Source organism: Leptosomus discolor, chromosome 1 (assembly GCF_034619465.1).
Source record: "Leptosomus discolor isolate bLepDis1 chromosome 1, bLepDis1.hap2, whole genome shotgun sequence".
Lineage (NCBI taxonomy): Eukaryota > Metazoa > Chordata > Aves > Leptosomiformes > Leptosomidae > Leptosomus > Leptosomus discolor.
In genome coordinates, this window is record NC_141391.1 from 181,890,376 (window position 1) to 181,912,751 (window position 22,376).

The 22,376-nt window shown below is 44.8% G+C and overlaps 1 protein-coding gene across 2 annotated transcripts in view; it reads right to left on the bottom strand.

Annotated features, from left to right (window-relative positions):
* SRGAP1 (SLIT-ROBO Rho GTPase activating protein 1) overlaps positions 1 to 15,861 on the bottom strand; it is a 145,135-nt gene extending 129,274 nt beyond the window's left edge. For both annotated transcript variants that reach the window (XM_086472287.1, XM_086472276.1), the window contains exon 1: positions 15,795 to 15,861. In XM_086472287.1, the coding sequence (XP_086328413.1) occupies positions 15,795 to 15,861 (67 nt within the window). The remainder of the gene's footprint in view (positions 1 to 15,794) is intronic.
* Positions 15,862 to 22,376: the final 6,515 nt, after the last annotated feature.

The following is a 22,376-nucleotide window of genomic DNA, read 5'->3' on the forward strand; positions in this document are numbered from 1 at the left end:
CTATGTTTGTTCAAGGCTACAGAGTATCATCATCATGGATTCAGGGACTTGCATTAAAAGTTAAAAAAAAAAAAAAAAAATCACCACTTTCTGGTTAGTGCTCTGCATTTTATACACACACAGGCACACATGACGTTCAGCAACACTATCCTGTCACCAAAGTATTTTTGGTATGACAACATTTAGGGAAATAGCATGCCACATCTGTAAAGCAATTCAAGAAACTTCTTTGAAATGTGAATTCAAAGCTTTTCAATATTAATACAACTTTTGTTCATGAGGCAAAAATCATTCTCCTCATTCTATCTTCTATGGAACCTTAATTCTATCAATATTGCAATTTCACAGCTAAACATATTAATAGGGTCATAAATATTCAGATTATGTAATAAAGACAGTGAAAGCAGACTATAAAATGCTGTTAACATTCATTTACAGCAGCTGGGAGGGCCCTGCCAAATGTTGCTTTACATAACAGGTCATGACGCTCTGACTGCATTAAGCTTCCTGATCACTCTTTCCTTTATCTGCTATGGTTTTGAACACAATACGAGACAGCGCAGATGAACCAATGGATTTAGAAGCCCTTTCAAGCACACCAACATTTCAAAGGTTTAAAAGATTAAAATATCAAAAAGAGCCTTGTGGTTACTACGTTTGTGCTTTTGCATTTTATAGCACAGACATGAAAGTGACACATCATTTATCTGCATTAGCTCCACAATTCAATGCCTCAAATAAATTTTAGAAGTTAGTTTATTTTATTGTACCATACATTAGTTGGGCTTTATGCAAAAAAGGAAAACAGCTAGGTAAACAGAAAACATCTCCACTACAGTTTTCACAAGGCACCTTGAGTACTACTGAAACATTCTGTAATGTGTGCATTATCCTCTCCACAACTCTTATTAATTTTACCTTGAGGGTTGCATCGGAATCAAATGACAGTTCCTGCTTTGCTTCAGCATATTCTGCATGACATTTCCTTTGTTTCAGAACAGTCTCTGCTACACTTAAGAAGTTCAGGATTCCCAAAGCACGGGTCAGATCCTACAAGCGCTCAGGCAAGCATCAGCCAGGCACGTGGACTGTGAGGCTAGGTCAGAATGTTTTACTGTAAAAAACGATGACTCGCAGTTTGATTCATTCGTTTTGCATATTTCCATGCCAAAATTAAGCCCGATCCTGCAGACATTTATGGAGATTAGTAGCCCTAGGAAGGTTAAGAGCTCTGGTGAGGTCAACAAATTCATGTGTGTAAAGTAAACAAGGCTATGCATAACAGGACACACACGGCAGCTACTATACTGCTTGTAAAAGCAATACCACTTCATTCATCCCTCCAGCCCTGCATTCGTTAGCAACTGTTCAGCGCACTGAATACATTACAAAGCCTAATGCTTTAACCGATTGAAATTTTACAGCAGTGGGTTTCAAGCTTTTCCTGTAGCCGAGGCTCATTAGAGGGAATTGACATGTCTTGTACACAGCTGAGGAGTTTCAGCAGCACTTACCAGCTCTGACTCCACCCCATCTCTGTGGGGCACTGCTTCAGCAAGGCCCACCTCACCGCTTGGGAAACCACTAGCTAAAGTAAAGGAGACCTGACTAATTACCAGATGTTGGCAAAAATCTTAGCCATTACAGGAAAAATGAAATTTACAAAGGGAAACACCAGTTCCATCAGTACTCACTCAACATTGTAAAGTTTGCATCAAATTGCAAGGAACTTGGTACTTGGTTTTTGATTTGAGTAAGGCTACCCTCAGTCACTTCTGGAGACTCTTGCCAGTGCATTCAGCCACCTGAAATCAAGATCTCTCTTCACTTTATTTAAAGTGCTCTTACCCAAGTTAGAGCAGAGTCTTGTCCCAGACTCGGAGAAGGAGAGACCGCAAGTGTTTGTTTCCACTAAATCAGCTCTATTTGCACAAGAACTACAGAAGATATATGTCTTCCCAAAATCACAGACTCTTGAGATGAAATTCAAAGGGGTAATTCCAAGGTTATAGACACACTGTAATAGGAATAATGACCCATATGATCCTAACAACAGGTCTGAATCCTCACTGCACTATACAATGTGCAAGTTGTAACTTAAAAATTTCTCTTTCAGAGCGTTTTGCAAATAGATCTACAAGCAAGGTGGAGGTACCTCAACTACAGGTAGTTATCATAGCTGATTCCACGATCTTACACACTACTGATTTCTTACGAACTGAGAAAAAAGTAATCGCAGAGATGTTATATATATATATATAAAAAAAGGCATTTGGAATTAAATTTACTTTCAAATATCCTAACACAAGCAATGGTAAGGAAAAACAAAGCCCGGTAATGTAAACAGCTTGTGCTCTGCAAGTCAGGTGCTACAATTGAGAAAACAACAGATTACACATAAATACTTAGGGAACTGAAGTTTCCAAGTCTTCACATATATTTTATCTCCTTATTTACCATATCTTTAATGAGCTCGTAAACATCCTCTTATCCAGTAGGGACTGCTACTGATTCAGGATGTGTTAGCTAGTCGCTTAATACAACAGTCAATTACAATTAAAAAAAAAAAAAAGTAATCCAATTAATAGCTAGATAAATTACTGGGTAAGTAAGTAGAGTGCAGAACAGAACTAAAACCAAATTGTTCTTTCCAACACAAATTCAGAAACATAACTGAAGGGTCTTCTTAAATCTCCTTTTTAAATTAAGTTGAAAAGAATGTGAACATTTCCATCATTTCCACCTTCTGGCCTGATTCTGAGCTATGGTACTTGCATACAGCTGTTCAAACAACCTAACTTCACCACAAGCAGCTGAAGTAGTACAAGTAAAGAGGCATGCTAGTACAGCCAAGTAAAGCCCAATATCTACAAGTACCTTGGCTTTTTGAAGTACTGTCTGCTGCCCTCCAAACAGCTCTGCAAAGGAAATAAGCTTATCAACTGCCATGACTGATAAAGAGTGCTTCAGGTTTCCTCCTTACAGATATATTAATGCACTGTAATAATTCATCCCTAGTCACTAAACCCCAAAACATTCAGTGTTATTTGACTAAAAACTACAGGCTTGTCTCAGTAATATTTGCAGACCTACTCCCCTTCTTTCCTCCTTAAACATCAGTTGAGGTAATTTTTCCACCCTCAAAAAAAATCCCTGCTCTTCACAGATACGAAATATGTCAGGAATATTTGTAGAGTACATTTCTGGTGGCTGCAATGAAAGCTGTTTGTGAATCTGCAGCTCAGGCAACTGGGAAGCAGAACTGGCATGGGACAGAGAATTAAATATGCTGTATGAAGGGAGTGTGGCAGGAAGAGTCATCAGAGCAAAGGTTTGTGCACACAAACATCCATTCGTGAACCTTACAAATAACTCTGAACAAGCATTTTTTTCAAGGATTGTCTGCAAAACTAGAGACAATCTGCCAAAAGTTGCCTTAAACACTGTCAGGGTGTTAAGATTAAAAATCAATACAAAGGAAAGGGTTGGGGATTTTTTTTCTGTATACTGTATGACCATATATAACAAATAAATAAAGTATCCTCTGAATACTTCCCCCTCCAGATTAATAAAGTAAGTATTCTTAATTTAGAATGGTCACACAAATATCTCAATCCTACAGCCCTCCCTCTTTTCCGTTTCTTTAAAAAACAAAGTAGAGCAGGAACACACTTGCTGGAACACATAGCAAGACCTGTATCTCTCAGGTGACTGCTCTAACTACCAGGCAATGCATTCATAATCACTCTGTAAATAATTAGATATTCATTAAGTCTGGGAAAAAGCAGGAGGGCTTCAACAAACAAGAAAACAGGGAAATTTGTCCCAGAACACTCTGTTCCCTAGTTCTCAGAGCAATCACTTGCAAGGTGGGAGAGCTGGATTCAAGACTCAATTTTGGGTAAGATAAAGGTGAAACCAGACTCCTGATGCAAATGCTTTGGTCACCAGAAAGGATGCACTGATCAGATTCCTAACGCTGCAATTTCATAAGTATTTCCACATGGCTCAGCAAAAGAAGTTCACATTTTTAGGTCTTCTCTAGCGGCAACTCAGATGACATCAGCACGGATGGGGCCAGCACTTATCTCTTGCCTTTGCCAGCTGGAGGCAAGGCAGTTGCTGGTCTATAAATAAGGGAACTATGTTAGTGAGATGCCGTGCTTCAAATTATAACTCCTGCAAACAGTCTGCAGAATAAACATCACATAGGCCAGTACATGCAGTCGCATAAACATACACACAGACACCTCTGAAGTGAGACAACAGCCAAAGGGGAACCAAGCATGGCATCTGAAAAGCAAACACAGGAGCTAGAGTTCTTTTATGGATTTAATCCCATGGGGTATTTTTCACCCTAAGCCTCTTTGAGCCCATATGGAAGAGTGGGAAAACTGCTGTTGTAGCCTGAAATTCTGTTCTCAGCCCTGAGCAGAGACCTCCCCCACTACACAGAGGCCATCCTGCAACCGCCAGGGAATGACACAGGGTTATACCGGACTGGCCGGTGGGCCATCAGCAACGCACGCACTTGGTATCTCCTTGAATAGTCCCTTTGCCAACCCATCCCCTCTCATCAGTAACTGACTGCTTTGTTAGTCAGGGTGGTATATATTGGAGGAATTATACTTTGGCTCTTATCTTCATTGATTTTGCCCCCTTGATATGAAAAAGAAGGATTTCCTGCTCAGCATTATCAAACTGGTTATCAAAAAGGTTTCCTAGAGGTGTTTTGAAAGACAGGCAAAAGCTGCTAAGCAAATTTTATGCACATTAGCTACTTGGTCTTTGGTGGTCAGAGTTATTCTTGCTCTTTCACCAGCCTCTCAGTACTGTATGCCTCATTGCAACCTAGTGCAATACACATACACCTCACCAGATATTTTTTTTTTAGACATAAAAGCAGCCTTATAAGGAAAAAGTGCTTCAGTTTTCTGTATGTAGGGACAGTCATCCAAAGCCAGACATAATTCCGTATTCACTTCCCCTTGTTCTGCTGTTAGCAGGTAGAAGCAGCACTGAAACCCTGCTCAAATACAGGCTTTTTCTCATCCACAGTTTTTCCATTAACATTTTTACATTTTTCTTCACTTGAAGTACCAGAGACACCTCCATAAAACCAAGTATTATTCCTTCCTAGCATGCCTTTATTCAGGATGGTTATTATGATAATGCACTAAAACCTTGGCAGAAGACACCTGAAGCAGGAAGAAGTCTCAAAGTTGGAGGAAAAACAATAAAAGGAGGGTTGGAGGAAAAACAATAAAACCCCCAACTCTCACACCCCATAACCTCTCAGGCCCAACAGAAACCTGAAAAAGTAACATTTTATTCCCAATTTATAGGTTATGGCTTAAACAAGTTTGTTGATAGAGACCTGTCTGCCTAGACTCCAGTGAAGGTCAGTAACTTCAGTCAGGTACAAAGAACAGGATGGTTCGAGATGCTCCTGGCCATACAATGAAGTTTGCAAGGGGCAGTATATTCCACCATCCCACAGGTAAAGTTAAAGACAGCAGCGGGAGGACCGCTTAAGAAGCACGAGATTTGACCCACAACTACAACATCATGGCATCAGAAGTGGCTGGCAATTAAAGGATTACAATACAGTGGACAATAATCCGATGAGCTCAGCTGCAGATGCACACAGACTGCTCTTAGCAGGCTGCCGGGGAAGAAGTGATGCCGGGCGTGCACGATCGCACTCGCTGCTGACAGGCTCCTCCACAGCACTCTGGGAGAAGAGGAGCCCCTGGTAGGTGTGGACCTGCTACCTGCATGGGGCTCCCTCACCTCTTCTGCACAGGGGACCTTCTCCCACTCTGCACGTGGTTGTGGCTTCAGTGCAAGGGTATCTGAGGAGATGAACACTTTCATTCTATCTTCTGTCATGATATTAAGAATCTCACTAATTTTATGCACAGTTACTTGGAGATTAGCGGGGCACAAATACATGGAGGCAGCCTTCAAAAAAGGCACATAAGGCACACAACCCTATTACATCAGGTCTTAAGTAGTCTGTTGAGCAGCAAAGCATAGTTGTCAAGTTCTTAAATGAAGTTCTTCAACATATCATTATCCCTTTGCAACACAAAACAAGCAAGCTAGCTTTCCATTACATAGCTGGTTCTTCATGGAGCTGATATCATTTATGCCAAAAATGCAGAGACACCAATTTGCCACATACACAAGCACCTACAAACAAAGATTTTATACACTTTCATTTCCAGAGATCATCAAATTAGTGATTTGCAAGAGGAAGAACATGCTGTGCCACCTAAACACTTACAACAACCTTGGTGTGTTAAGTACCCTATAATAAGGGTAGCATGCCGTTTGAATGCCAGCATAAATACTGTCAAAGGAATAAGAGTAACTTTATGCCTATCAACCTAGTTGCAGCATGTTTTGGTTCAGAGGCTCGTATTGCAGTGTATCTAGCAAGCAAGAACAATGACTAGAGGCGCTAGACAGATGTCTGACACAGCACCCTGAACTACCAGGAATACAAAACTTTAAGAAAAGGGACTTGGTGGATCATCAAGTCCAGTCTGCTGTTACCACAGGCAATCCTATTTTAGAATCTTTCCTAAAAGATTGTTTACGGGACAGTTTGCATCTTCAAAAAAAAAAAAAAAAAAAGTGAAAGATGAAAGGCTAAAGTGGTTGGTTGTGGGTTTTTTCAGCAGAAAAAGCAGAATAATAGATCTTCTTGTTCTATAATATATATATATAAAAATCATTAAGTGACTTGTAATCCTTTCAATTTCTCTATTACTTTCTAAAACAATAATTTAATTGTTGAGTTAGAAAGTTTCAGTTCAGATGCCTGCTCATCTTGGTACTGAATGAACACTTATTTTATCTTGCCTCTCATATAACGCTTTAGATTGTTTATCCTCCATTCTCAAAAAAATTTGGAGGGGAAAAGCAGACAACAGAAAGCTTTGAAAGAAGACAGGTTGTTGAAAGAAGAGAGCCATATGAGAGCTATCCCTGCACCTTATTAGACTTCTGCTGTACTCTGTACTTTGTAAACATGAGCAGATTCCTCTGATTTTCAGGAAGCAGATACTCAGCAACTGGCTAGAAGAGTAGAGACTGGTTTCTTTCAGCATATGAAAGAATGTACACTGGAAAGTGAAAGGGTATAGCACATCTCCTTATTTAGTTTAACACATGGACAGAGCAAAATCAAAAGTGTGCACTACTCCACTTCTGATACCTTGGAAGAAACAAGTCAAAGTAGCATCTTGAAGACTCCTGACGCAAGACAGCACCAACAAACGGCTAGCAGATCCTACACACGGAGTAATTCAGATGAGTAAGCACTGAGTCACTTAAGGAGTCTGGACAGTCCATTTACACGAATCTGCAGCAGTCAGTTATGTTTCCCACAACAGCTAATTATGTAAAGGGTTACAATCATTACTTCCTGGAAGTCATCATCCAGTAAGCCAGCTGCATTTGCTTTTTATTCCCAATATAGTTAACAAGAAATACTACATCATAAGTGTTCTAATTATTTTTTTTGTTACTTCTATTTCACAATAAAAGAATAATTTTATGTCTAGTATATTTTGAGAATGCTTTGGTTAGTATGCTAATATAGCTCTCTTGCCTGCTTGTCAGCACTTCTGCATCTGTGATAGGAAGTCTCAGGAGGTTGCAACTGCAACTCAACCAGGTTTTATCAGTCAGTAACAGATAACGTAACAAAGCTAATAGGGATAATCTAACTGATGAATCCATGATCACACTTCTAAGCGAGTTCTACTGAAACTTTTTCTAGAAAAAACACAGACAAATAAAAGCTTTTTTCCCTTTTCACCATCTGTAATTAAAAGCAACCCCCTCAGATCCTGTGATCAAGGTAAATGCAGATCAAGGACCCACACACCTTCAGGGGGACTTCATTAAAACCAGATCACCTGCACTGTCCTGCACTGGATAGAGTTAGAAGTTAATGACACAGAGCATCCTTAACTCATTTCACAGATATGATTATTACAGAGTCAAATCATAAAGCATACACTTTCTCCACAGCATTTTCTAAGTGCATTTAGTGGTTTTATTGGTGTTTGTTTCCTGGAGATTTTTCCGATATAGGCTGGGCCCTTTTCTTGACAAATGTTTAAAGTGAAAGGCTAGGAAGAGCACCTTCTCCTCCTACCTGCAACATGTACCTCATCAACATGCACCTACAGCTGGGATCATTTTATTGTGCCAACCATAAACTAAAACAAGCATTTTCTCCTTCCAGAGAAGACAAACTGTTCACTATAATGTGGACTAGCAGAGTAACACGAAGTCATGGCCATGATCATATACAAGCCAGTTCTTGGAAACAGAACATTAGATTTGCTTGAGGTTGTTTCCAAAACATTCTTCACTTTCCATAAAGAGACTGCATCTCAGTCTCAGAATATATCAAACTGTCACCTCCAGGTAAAATCCAGGTTTCCAGTGGGTTTTATGATGCAAGACTGAATACTGCATCTTGAAATTCATACAGGTAAATGCCTGAGAAATAGTGACATGAACAGAGGAGAAGAAAGGGGCTATTGAAGAGATTTTCTTTGTTCAGTTACTAAGCTGTAGCTAACAGAAAATAGGTTGAGAATACCAGTGTTTTGTCTGGACAAGACGAATTAGTGGGCAGATCATAGGTAAAACACAATACACCACCTTTAGCCTACCAGGTGGTCATAACTGACTTGTGACACACTTCTGTGTCTACCAGAAGATAACGTCCACAAGCTGCAGAAAACAGCAGATTCCTGAGGAAGTGGTGCCTCAGGATTACCGCTCCCATTACAACAGATCAAAGTGAATTGTTTGTCTTAGAGGACTCCCACAGGACCAAGCCACCACATAAACTGCCCGAACAGCCTGCAGTTGTTTAAGTCTTGGAAACAAAGGAAAAAGAGCAGTGATAACCAGCTCCTTTGGCTTTGGTGCCAGATACAGCCTTGGTAATGTAAAACACACACAGTAAGCAGTCTTCCTGTGCAGACAGCTCTGTCTCTTACCCAGGAGATGGTCCCATGCTCTCGGCAATGGCGCTCTCTGTTTTATCTTAAGTATCTGCTACCGCACAGCCCACCAGCCTCATCCCTGTTAGGAGTACACAAGCAGCCATGCCAGCCAATGCGCCTTCAGCTGTGCCTCCAGTTTTCAGCTGTGGCTCTTCCTCTGCATGCATGCATGCATGCATATATACATACATACAAACCCCCAACAACCTCTTGAACCTCAGGGTGTTTGGCGTGGTGCTTGAGGCATGAGAAGTGGGGAAGGAAAAGACATAAAGTAACTTCAGGCAGAACAGGCTATTCATGACTCGCAGCTCCTGGACTGACCAGCACAGCACAAGGTCAGCCAGCCTTGCCTTGGAGATGGCTAGCACTTGATCGGATCAGCCCAGATAGCTCAGAGCAGAGAGCACAGGGGGGTCCCAGGAAGGTTGGGTCAGTAACGGGCAAGGCGGGGGAAGCCAGGCACAGAAGAAATGCTGCCATGAGACTAAAACCTGTAGGAAGCAGAGGGGACAGCAGGCAGGATGTGAGGAGCCCTGGTACACATTTAGACTAATCACTCACACACAAAAACAAACCTCCGCACTCCAAAGCCTATTTTGCTCTGTGAAAGCCAAGCAGTAAGAGTAGATTAGACTCTAACAGGGATTAATACAAGTTAAGGTAGCACTGATTTCCACTAGGGAGACCAGAAAGGTTAGGTGTGGGACAGCGTGACAGCCAGAGGCAGCAGGGGCTTGAAAAAAAGTTAAATGGAAGAACAAGCAACACAGGAGCTTCCATTGACACCTGCCTGGCTCCATTTGTGCTCTCCCCCACGTCCAGCCCTGTCCAAAACAGACATTAGATGTGCTGCACTGTCAAGTCATGGTCAGTGATTTCTAATAGGCTGTGTAATGGTCAGCAGGGGATTTCTTATCCAGTCTCAACAGCACTGACCCACTTTTTTCCAGCGCTACTATCCATCACCTCTGACTGACAAGACGACCAGCTTTCACAAAAGGCAAAATCTAACCCAAGTGAAGTTTTAGGCAGAACATGAGATGAAATTCAAATCTCATTCTGTCTTACTGCAGCCATTTCAAAGCTATAAGTTTAATTTTATTAGCAACTAGGACTTTGGTCCATAAAAAAAGTGACCAATAAAAGATAATGGCGGGAAATTAAATGAACCTTAGCATGATTTAGAGCATTGCTCTGCAACAGTGAAACTGCACAGAAAGTACACCTGGAAAGGAAAAAAAGCCCCCAAGAACTGATCATAAAAGAATCCAAATTGCTTCAGAGTCAGAGGTGAGTCTCTTTCTCAGAGACGAACAAAAAAAGGGCAGGTATACACAAAATGTACAGCTTAAGTATGCATTACGATTACCATATTGCCAGAAACAAACACTGGTCAAACTACCCATTCATTGCTCGCCCTTTCATTTATGCTACAGCAATTAGGACCTTTATTCACCTTTAAATTCAAGTAAAAGATTTCACTGCAGTGCTGGGACACACCAACTGCCGTGTGAGGTCAAACCAGGGAAAAAAAAGTCTACTTTCCTCACTGCTGGCCATATTTCCAAAAAGATACCAAGAAAAGGCATTTCTTTTTCTTTAATTATACAGAAAGACTTAGAGGCCAAAACCTCTGAAGTTCCTCAATTTTGACCTTTGGGAAGTAGTCTTTTGTAGTGCTTCCCTCACCCCCAAAATAATTTGTTGCACAGTACTGAACTAAAACAAGTTTCTTAGTTTTCATTGCAAGAAAGCTGTGAGAAGAGTAAGAGTACTGAATATGTATTAAAAAAAAAAAAAAAAGAAGATTGTTCAGTTTATAACTGAACTATCTAAACCTGCAGATACCCCTTCCAGCTGCATAGCCAACTACAAACTCATTAACATTTATCCGGACAATCAAAGTTTTACTCTGAAGGGAAGCAGGAAGAAAGTAGTGGTAGAAAAAGGTAAGGAACTATCTTTTACTAGCCTGTCTCTCAAAAAAACTGTAACTCCAACTGAAAAACAGCAGGAGAACAATATCCATTCTGTAGAAGACAAAACTCATTGTGGTCAAGTTCTTCGATCAGAAAAATTTCTACCGAACCACACTTGATAGACTTGAACTTTGGAAAGTGGCATCTATTCACCAGAATTTTTTGAAATAAAACTTGAGAATTCTGGCATCATCCAAGGCACCAAATTTTTCATTATGAAGTTTTTTTTCAAAATAGTTATCAGATAAGTTAACTAAAACATCAACTTCATTTGTATTTCAGAACTCAGCCTTTCCTCAGAGAGGCTTCTGTTTTTATTAAAGTAATTTAGATTGTTTGTTGAAATTCAGTTTCACAAATTAGAATTTTCATTTTCCATAAAAATTAATTAGGCAATGTAATACAGAGTGCTAACAAGTTGTTTCTGGTAGAAAACAGGAGTATTTTGTTCTGAAGAAGACTAGGCAAATAATGATCTTAGGGAAGCGTGTCCCTTCACAAAGCTGCTTTTGGGCTTATATTTCCACTCAGTCTCTTCCAACTGGACAATGAAGGTGCAAAAAGGAAGCATCTACGTAGCTCCTCCCTCAGTCTTTTTCAGTTGGAGATGTGGCTGCATAGGAAGGCCAAGAGACTGCTAAACTCCAAAGATCCTTAACAGTTGAAACCATACAGAGGATCTCACTGAATAGACAGGCCCAGATAATCAGGCAGCACAATGCTTTCCTATTCAAAGCACATTTCTCCTGTGCATGGAAGGCCAGTTACAAGTCTTAAGAAGGTAAGCATGCCAGTTTAACACTTGAATGATCTGAAAGCTATTAAGCATCATCCCCAATCCTCTGCTACTATTACATATTTCTTCTCCAGAGGGATAAATTTCTGAAGTGAGCCAGGTATTCAAGATCTCACTATCTCACCCTTCACCATACCTAATATACCCACGTGGATGTCAGAGGATGCTCTAGTATTTCTTCGCTTCTATGGATTGCTCAGCAACTTTATCAACAGACGCTACTTTACGTTATCAGCAGTACCAAGGAGCAGCTGGTCCTCAGAATACAAAAGGTAGGATAATAATAGGCTGCTATAGTCAATTGAGCTTTGAGTTAAGGAATGCTGTGTATAAATCTAAGTAGGGTCATGTATCAGAAAGTTAATACTCAACTCCTAACTATATCACCAGTCTGTTGCTCATTTAAACAGGATTCCTTCCACTTTCTAGTTCTAGTCATATACTCTATCCCAGCTGCAAGGTTGGCAGGAAACCTACCTCTAATGACTTCAGAGGGCCTATGAAATTATCACATTCTTCAGAAAAACAAACAAACAAACAAACAAACCAACAATTGATAGTCTGGATGATCAGGGGTATTTTAAGAAGCGATTTACTCAGTAATCCAATACAGTCTGCAGAAAGTCTACAAGGCACATTGCCCGAGCCATTTTAACAATAATATAAATCCTTCCTCAGATCCATCAAAATGTTCTTGAATAAACAAGCTCTTGATGCCTTTCCTAAAGTTTTTGAATTAGAAAGTGAAACACTGCTGAGAAGTAGGTGCTTCAGCAAAATTATCAAGTAACAAGGTCATACTGGAACTGAAGCGTATCAAGATAGCTCACTTCCAACAAGTAAGAGTTATAGAATCAAGCAATTCTTCCCATGTGCCTTTATGTCTACGAATTAAGGTACCTATGCAATCATAATATCCTTACATCCCCTGAAACAATGGGTATAGGTATCCATCTAGACAGCTCTAACTTCAATATTGATATCCTTAAGAAATACCCTTCTACTTTCTATATGATATGCAAAGAAGTGAACACAATTCCCTTACTGCCACAATTGGGATAGTTCTTGACAGAAGTTAACCTGAAGAAAAGGGATGTTGCAAAAAAATGTGCAATAATACGTTCTGCCCAACAAGTCAGAAGCACCTTATCCACTTCAGCTTAACACCAAGCTAACATTTGCTGGCTTTCTACTGTTCCTGTATGACCTCCACTAAAGCAACAGCCAATATACTGATACTGCTGAAAGTCCAAGGAGATGTCAGATGTCAGTTTACACCACCCAGGAACCAGGCAGAACAATTAACATGTGTTACTGCTTCCTATTTGAGGAGTTAAGAGCAGAAAAGCTATGTGAAGAATGGCACTGTTAAATCCTCATTTCCAAATACGGCACCATATACATACCCTACAGGCCATGTACATTAGAGGCCCCTCTTTCTTCAGTATCAATATTCAGACATCTTACAACAGGATTTGCAAATGCACACATCAGTGGCATGGTTTCTGGACCACTAACACTGGTGTTCAGCATGCTGGGCTAAATGCAATCTTATAACAAGGTAAGGGATATATGTGGTGTTGTGCTCCTTTGCACACGCCTGTCCAGAGGACCTCAAACGGCCAGTTTGCTGCGAAATTGTCCACATCTTTCAGGCAACTAAACATGTTAGCAGTGAGAAATCAGCTAGCTATTGCAAACACCAGAAATCATAAGCAGCAGAAGCGTTTTGGCCACACCCTTTCTCCTATGCTAATACACAAAATTCCAGGTAGTATATAGGGACCTGCCTTTCCTGCATTTACATCCCTTAAAGTTACCTTGCTGGCTAATTAGGACTGATTCCTTAGTCCTTGAACCCCCTAAAATCAAAAATATTTTCAAGGTATCACACAATGGTATCACTACTTCGTTACAATATCTCTGAGGTAGCATCAAGCAGAATTATTTCTTAGTACAGACAGTTCTTGCCACCTGAAATACAATTGTAGCAATGCTGGTTAAAGAAAAAGCAGCTCTGGCTACAATTTCTAGCCCAGCATACTTTTTCAAACAGCTGCTAATCAACAATTCAGGCGAGACAGTTGGGACCAGACTGTACACACCCCAGACCACCACAAAGGAGCAAAGCAAGTCAAAATTCCTACTAAGCTGTGATTACAAATGCGACCTCACTCTGCAATTATGATGGGGGACCATGACACCAAAGAAAAGCCAAGTTATCAGAGGTGCTTTCTACCTTAATCTTTGTTGTTTATGAAATGATACGATGTATGTAGTTGAAGGGCATGGCATGTTTTCTTCATTATTCAAAAGAAAAGAATGGCTTATATAGCAACTAGCTGCAGTTAATAAAGGCTGAACCCGTAACAATCGTGTTAGGAGGAGGCAAAGAACAGTCTGCACACTCTGCAAAGAGCTTAAGATCTTGAACATTTTTTCTGCTCAGTGATCAACACAAATCTGCACCATCTCCACAGAGAGGCAGAAGCACAAATCCTCCAAGGGCTCTATGGCAGTGAATCCACCAGCTACATGACAGCTGTCTCAGCCCTGCCCATGTCAGGCACTTGAAGCCTACCTGCCAGCTCAGAGAAGACCCCTCACCACCCACTACCTGGCAGGTCTACTGTTTTAAGCCTAAATCCCTTCCTGGAGCCAAAAAGACTTTCATCGGTGACAGGTATTTTTCACAAAAAGTTAAGTTTAGGAATAAGAAAACTCCAAAACTACCTCCGTCCTTTTAAGGGTAAAAAACCCCACAAAACAAAAACTCCAAGAATTGTCTTGAAAATATGATTTCACAGGATCAAGTAAGAGGTTAAAAATACCGTGCAATTACAGAAAGTCAACAAATCGTTGAACAGCTAAGGAGTGGTTGCCCCCCACCCCCCCGTTTCAGACACCTTGGTTTGAAGGTCCTCAGCCCTTGACCACATGGGGCAGGAGGGCTCCTGAAACCCATGGACCTGCACGGGGACACACTCAGTCTCTGCACATCGCAGGCTGCGGGCAGCATCAAGGAGGGTCCACCCCAGGTACATAAAGAGCACACCCACATCATTTTAATAAATAGAGTTCAGGTGCCACATAGCTTTTTAAATGCTGCATTTCAGGTTTGCATCCATCCTCAAAGCTTGGATTTATTACAATTTGTGTATTATGCAATCTATTCCCTGACAGCACCCAGAAAAAAAGGATGTGCACCAAGAGACCCACCACCCATGCCGCTACTTTCCCATCCTCTGTTCCGCCCAAGACACTGGCAGAAGGGAAGACGCTAGGCGAGGAGAGGAAACTCGAGGGTCTGGAAGCGCTACTGGTTCAAGCCAGGGTCTGCCGGTGCTGTCCTTGGCACAATACTTGGATGCGATACAGCCGGGCGATGCGAGGCTAAAATACTTCCTGGGATGGCTGAAAGGGCTCATTCAATAGTCAAGGATAATTCTTTATTAGCCATCTTCGACAGTGCAACACAAAAACTACAGCCCCGAGGGAAGGGTGGGGGACACCAGCCATGTGCCTTAAGAAAGGGGCATGGCTTACTATTGTCTCTCGCCTCAGTTTAACTGCCAAGCCTTTTTTTTTTTTTTTTTTAAAAAAAAAAACACCACACACCACCACCACCGCCCCCCCCCCCTCAGTGTTACCGAAGTCGGTGGAGGAAGGGAAGGTGCTCCGCCGGGGCCGGGCAGCGGACAACCGCCGCAGCTGCCGCCCGGCCCCAGCCCCCGCCGGCTCCTCACACCACCCGGCACCGCTCGGAGTGAGGGGGGGGTGGGCAGCGCCCGCCGCCCGTCGCCCCCTCCCCGCTCCCCTCCGCCGCCGCCCTGAAGTTCAGGCAACAGGGAGCGACCGCCCGGCCGGCGGTGGCGGCGGCCTCGGCCCCGCAGCCCGGGGGAAGGGGTCGGCAGGGCGGCCGGCCCGCCCGGGGGCTCTCCCCGCCGCCGCCCCGCGCCTCCCGCGCCCCGCACTTACCTTTCACTTGACTTTCATACTCCGCTATAATCTCTTTGTCCTTTTTGAATCTGCTCGGGGTTGACATTATCCACTTGCTTCTTCCGCTTCTCCCCCTTCTTCTCCTTGTTTTAAATGATTATTGTTAATTATTATTGATTTTCTGGAGGGGCTCCCAAGTTGTATCAGATGGCCGCAAGCCCGGGCGAGCGCGGCGGCCGGGGCGGCGGCGGGCGGCTGGCCCCGCGGGAGCGCCGCCGGCACCGGAGGCGGCGAGGCGGGGTGGCGGCGATCAGACTAACCCCGGCGCGGGCACCATCGCCTCCAGGCACCGCCGCCGGCAGCAACGCGGTCCGCGGCCCGGGGCCGCCGCAGGGCGGGGCGGCGGAGGAGCTGCCGCTGGCCGCGGGGCACCCGCTTCCACTAGGCGAGGGCGGGGGCCCGGCGGCTGCGCCCCACCATTGTTATCGCTCCTCACGCACCCGGGAGAGGGGAAGGGCAGGAGGGAGAGGGCGCGGGCGGTGGGCGGGAGGCAGACAGGCAGGCAGGCAAGCGACCGCGCTCGGTCCGTGCGCCGGGGGCACTAGTTACTCCTGTCGCCGCGCTCGCCTGGGTGGGGACTCGGGGCCGGCGCCCCGCCGTGACTAACCCCGGGCGGCAGCGCAGAGGCGCATGTCCCAGCCTCGCAGCCCGAGCAGCGGCCGGCGCGGGGCGACACCCCCGCCGCGCCCTGGAGAGGTGTCTCCGGGAATAAACTTCTCCCCGCCCTCCCGCCGCTCTCTCCTCCCTTCCTGCCTCCCCGCCCGCCTACCGCTCCTCGCTCGCCTCGTCCCCGGTGGCGCCCGCTCCGCCTCCCCCTTGCCGGCAGCCGGAGCGGGAGCACGGTCGCCGCCCACCGCCGGGCCCGCAGGCCCCGCTGTCCGGCTGCCCCGCGGCGGGAGGCCTAGCAGGCCCGGCGGGCCCGAGCGGGGGCGAGAGGGAAGGGGCCGCCGCCCCCGCCTTGCGGCCCGCAGCGAGCATATGGTGGCTGGGTGCCCTCAGGGGACCGGGGTGTGAGGCGACGGTATGGTGACAGAAAGCCCTTGATCCGGCGGGGAAAGTTAAAGCCCCGCGCTGCCGCCACCGCCAAGCCGCAGGGGGAGGGGAGAGGCTGGAGGGGATATGTGTCCTTTGGGGACCCCGTTTCCTTCCCCTGTTTCTGTGGAGGCAGGACACGGCAGTGCTGAGCGGGGCCGCGGCGGCACCGCCATGCCCAGGAGCCAGGACCCAGAGGGGCCAGGGCATGGCGGCACCTAGGGGAGAGCCGCGGCCCTCGGCACAGCGGGTCCTGCTTCCACTGTCCTTGCCCGCGTGGTGCACCGCTTCGGATGCAGCTTGTTCTCGGGGGCAGGACTGTGTGGGGCACTCTCCGCAGCTCATGGGGGGAAACAAGCAAAACGGGGTGGGGGACTCTCCAAAATGCCGCTCCCTTGAACTGCTCTGCTTGGCACCTGTGGGGGCTGGCCCTGTCAGACAGTTGTGTTCAATGTTGGTGTTAGAAGGATGGACACCAGTCCTGCCCGGGATGGTGCATAGCCCTCTCTGCGAAGCTGGGGCTGTGAGAAGAAGAAGGTGGTCTAGAAGGGCAGGAAGAGCTGAAGTTGGGCACACAGGGCGAGTCACCAAAGGGGAGAGGTGGGCCAGGCGTGCCCTTGCTCCTGGGTGCCTCCAGCAGCAACGGGGACAGCGTCCTGTGCCTGCAGAGCTGGCACCTTGCTCAGCTCTTCGGGGCTGCGGAGGATGAGCTGGCTGCCAGCTCTGCAGGCAGAGATGAGGCCGTGCATGCCAGGAGCAGAGCATGGCAGTTCACAGACCTGGTAGCCACACTTCTCCTAGGTCCCGGGCTCTAAGCTTGGGAGTCACCTGCAAAACAAATCAAGCGTGACTCAGGTTGCTCAACTCCTTTCCCTTGCCCCTGGCTGCCCTGAAACTCAGCCTTTGCCAGAGAAGGGCTTGCTAAAAAATACACGGAAAAAGCAAAGAGTGATGGACACTGCTGCCTTGTGGTGGGCAAAGAGTGTAGCTGTCATTCATGGGTCAAAGTCAAAAGCCAAACCCCACGGCTACAGCTGCAGACTTTGGGCTGCACAGAGGTCAGCTCTTGAGGAGGTTAAAGGCAGGCAGGGGACTTTCTGGAGGCACAGAGGGCTCTACTGATGTCAGGTATGTCGAGGAGCAATTAGGCAAAGTTGCAAACTATTCACAAGTTTCCAAAGTTGGCTGCTGTATGACTCATACGGTGACAGTGCCCAGGGATCCTATCCTGGACAGCTAGTCCTGACACTGCCAGGACCTGACCCTTCAGGACAAACAGGAGTGAACGGTGGGATCATCTGCTGCTGGGAAAGTTCAAGCCAGCTGCTCAGTAATTTTGCTGGATTTGAGCTTTAGTGCTATGGGGACCTGGCCCTCACAGGGCAATGGCACAGTTAACTGTACTCATGCAGACATTCTTGTCTATGTTTACATTTAATTCTTATAAACACATTGCCTTGGTGCTGCAGCCGCTCACTCCCACACCTCTGCATTTCAGCAGTAAATGTACATCTGTCCTTTGCAGTTTGTCTTTCAGCTTCATTAGGTACCGTGCTCACCCCTGCTACAGGATCAGGGTAACAGGATTCCTGTTCCCTTTCCCCTCTTCATGTGGTGTTCTCCGTAATTTTATTACGTTTCTTCCTCTTGCCCTCCCAGCAAAATCTCCAGTGCTGATCCCAATTCAGATCACCTAAAGCAATCTTAGTATAGGAGGTTATTGTCCGAAGCCAGTTAAACTCCAAGTGGGATGGTCAAATTACATCCCTTGAATAAGAAGCCCAGCCTCAAAAGAGCAATCATCTCTGTAATCCCACCCCTCTGATTTTCATCTCAGTCTTTGATGCTCACACCTTGCCTCCTGGCTGTTCCAGTCTGTCTGTTGGGCTGTGGACAGGCTGATTTACAAGACAGTGGGCCACATTTCTGGGGGACACCAGGTGCTAGCTGAAGATTAGCTGTGAGTATTGCTGGTCTTGCAGAGCACAGTGTTTTTGCAAACAGCGAGGACAGAGAACAGTGGTCGAGTCCCCTCGTGCCCTGTGTGAGGCTATGCAGGCTGGCACCTCTGGCTAGGCCAGTCCCAGTCTCCCTTGTCCAGGAGCTGGGCGTGCGAACCGGGCCTGAGATGTGGTTGGAGGTGTAGATATTCAGTTATCTGCCTCCTCCTCTCCTGGGGGCTGAAGAACAGAGCCCCATTTTGCCACTGCACCTGCGCTGAGAGATACTGCCCAGATCTTTTTCCCCAGGAAAAAGGTGCAGAGGGCGCACTGAACGCCTGTGCCTACACCATCCCTTCCCTCTGTGCTAGATGCTGCAGCCAGGGGATGCTCTGCAGAGCCAAACCAGAGGCTGCAGGTGGAGCATTTCTGTTTCTCTGCAAAGGCAATCACCTGTGAAGATGCAGAAACCATCTTTTGGCTCTGGAGATTGATCTCCCTGCATTCAGCCTCTTGGCTCAGGGCCATGTGTCTGTGGCAGGACCACTGACCAAGGACGGACCCATGCCCCAGCAGGCTTGAGTGTGCCAGGCTCAAAGCTGCACGGATTCTGGATCCCTGTGTTAGGGTTGGCCTCCAGGACAACCAGGACTGAGCTGGCTGAGAAATCTGATTTCCGTCGTGTTGGTGTCATGTGTGTCCCCCCCCCCCCCCCGCCCCCGCTTCCCTTCTTTAGGGATTGGCAAAGGATTGTGCATTATTACATGCGTGTAATCTTCTTTTAAGATGTTCGTGGCAGCTCAAGTCTTCGGACTCAATTCCGCACTGATTTACACAGCTTGCAATCCCAGGATTGTGAGGATGGCGATTGTACAGGAACAGACCTTGCCTGGGCTCTGCAATGACAGGTTTGAGGTGACTTACAGGACGCAGAAGGTTACAGAAATGATGGTCTTTTGAGACCTGTTCCCAAAGAGGTTCCCATAGGCTTCCCATCAATTTGAAGAGCAGCAAGTGCTGGAGCTGTGGAACAGTCTTCTTCCGTGAACCCCTGTGCACCCGTGGATGATGCTTGAAAACTCTTGCTTATCCACAGTGTTGTTCTGTGAACTCTAAATTTTTGCATGTAGAGCATATCCAGGTCTTGGCAGCGAGGACGCTATAGGCATTTAAAAAGTATTAGGATAAAGCTGATTGAGAGCACATATGTTGTTGCAAGAGGCAGAGTTGTATCAGTAATCCAGTGAAGTAGCGTACTGCAGCAGCACAACGCTGGTGCAGGGTTTGTGGACCATACCTCAGTGTATGGCATTAGATAATCTACTCCGTCGGGGAATTGGAAGCCCTGAATTATGTATGATAAAACAGAGATGTGTTTATATAGAAAGCAGTTCCTGCAATACTTCATGCACTGAGTGCGAACAGGGAATAACGTGGGCATGCTGGATTCTGCTTGCTTGAGAACTTCATTATTGCATTTCATTGACACAGCCTGATGAGCTGTGCAGTATTTGCTTTCTTGTGCTGCTAATAAAAATAGACTGTATAACTGATTGCTGGAATGTCACCAAGCTGTTCTCTGTGAGCACATAATGAAACACATTGACCCCCTTAAACAACCAAACCTTACACTAATTTTCTTTAGGCTGAAAAGAAGACAGAAATAATTAATCTTGCTTTATAATTGCAGTCAATCAGTCATTTTAGAGCTGGACAGTAGGTCTCTAAATGAAAGACCAAGCTTTAAGTGAAACAATGAAACATTTGATTGTTACTGAAAAATCAGTAAGAGGCACCATTCAAAGAGCTTGTTCAGATGTTTGTCACCGATAAGATGCACGTTTCTGTAGAATCAAATCTATTTGCTTGAGAATGAAATTATTTTCGTAAATACAGTTGCTTATCTAAGATATAAAACCAGTGAGGCTTTTTTTCTCCCCCCTGCCCCCAATCAGTGCAGCACTTAATGCTGCTCCATGCTTATAAACTCCCGAGACATGGAGACAAAATCTGGACTTGTGGGGTTTGTCAGAGGCTGCGGAAGAGTCAGAACTTCACCCTGGCTGACCTGACAGTGAGTGGCTCTAAAGCATTCAGCTGGACCTTCACAGCAATGAAATGAGGATCGCAAGCTCCTCAGACTTCAGTAGTTCAGAAAAGATGTTTCCCTCACCTGAGCTTCTCTGTGAGCCTAAGCTGTCACTGACCTTTTGTTTCCAGAACAGTACTCTGACCACTGGCACGGGTGTATTAACTGTAAGGGCCTGTGGACACAATCTCTTCCAGAAGCAGAGTAAAGGAAGAAAAGGCATTCTTACTTCGCAGTAAGAGTGTCTACAGGTGTAGTATGTAGAATTGGTAATGTGCTCTAAATTCATGCTGTACCTGGGTCCATAACCACTTTCAAGCCCTAGGCATTTACTATGTACTTCTTCAGAGTACTGGTTTTGTCTGTTGAGCAGTTGCTGGGTTTCTTTTGGACATAATGATCTGAGTGTCTGTTTTGTGAGCTTCACACACTTAAATTTAGTCAACTAAAGTCATATGCCTAATCTAAATGAGTCATTTAACCAAGTCAGTTAACCTCCTTCCAAAGTCAGTCAAGAGAGGTGGCCATGTCCTTGGTGATGATCACTGCAGTTCACTTATTTTAGACACTCCGTTTACTATGGATTTTGTTCTACTTTTCCTTACTATCACAACTAGGGGTCATATAAGACAGGAATGACATCGTCTTCATAAAACCTGAATTTAATATGCTGAATGTTAACAGCAGTCTATTAGGAATATGGTTATTATTTATAGTCCCTTGCTCCTGAATAAAATGCACAGCTAAGCGTATGCAGATGGCGTTTGTTCATTTACTATTTGCAGTCACGTTGGAAAGTAATCCTGTTGGCCTGTCATCTGAAGGAGGATTCAGGAAAAATACCATTAGGTAACCTTCTATATATGTATGTGTGTCTGCATACGGCCAATTTGACATGTTCAAATGCATACAATAGCTCTCTCAGCACGAAATAGATCTGAATCCAGTGGAGAATTGTTCACATCACAGAAAAAAAAATCTTCCAGGTGAAATCACTGACTTGACATGAAAGCGATCCTCCTGTCTCAATAAGGTAAGATTTCAGCCCTGGAGGACTGATACAGTCTGGGACATAAACAAGCACTGTATTTCTTCTAAAGTAAAAAGGAAAATGCCAACCCGAAACCTCACCACGTTAGTTTCATTGCTATTTTGTTTGAAGAAACTAATGAGACTTAAAGCAGTAATTGGTATGTCAATATTTAGTCCTTTGGCTTTACAGTCATGAAGTGCATTTTAATGTTTCCTTGTTAACTTGCTCATTTTGAGCAGTGGTAATAGGACTAATGACATAACTAATATATAGAAAGTAATGAGGCTACTTTATGCTTTTTACTGTTGTTAAGAATATTATCCTTTTTTACATGGTGTTGCTATTCACTTCCCAATTAGTAATTACAAGGAGAAATGAATTCCGAGTAATAACTTTCTCACTTAATGAGAAGAGACTGAGGCAGTCTTGCCATTTTGAAGGAGAAGAAATATAGAAGTAATTGCATC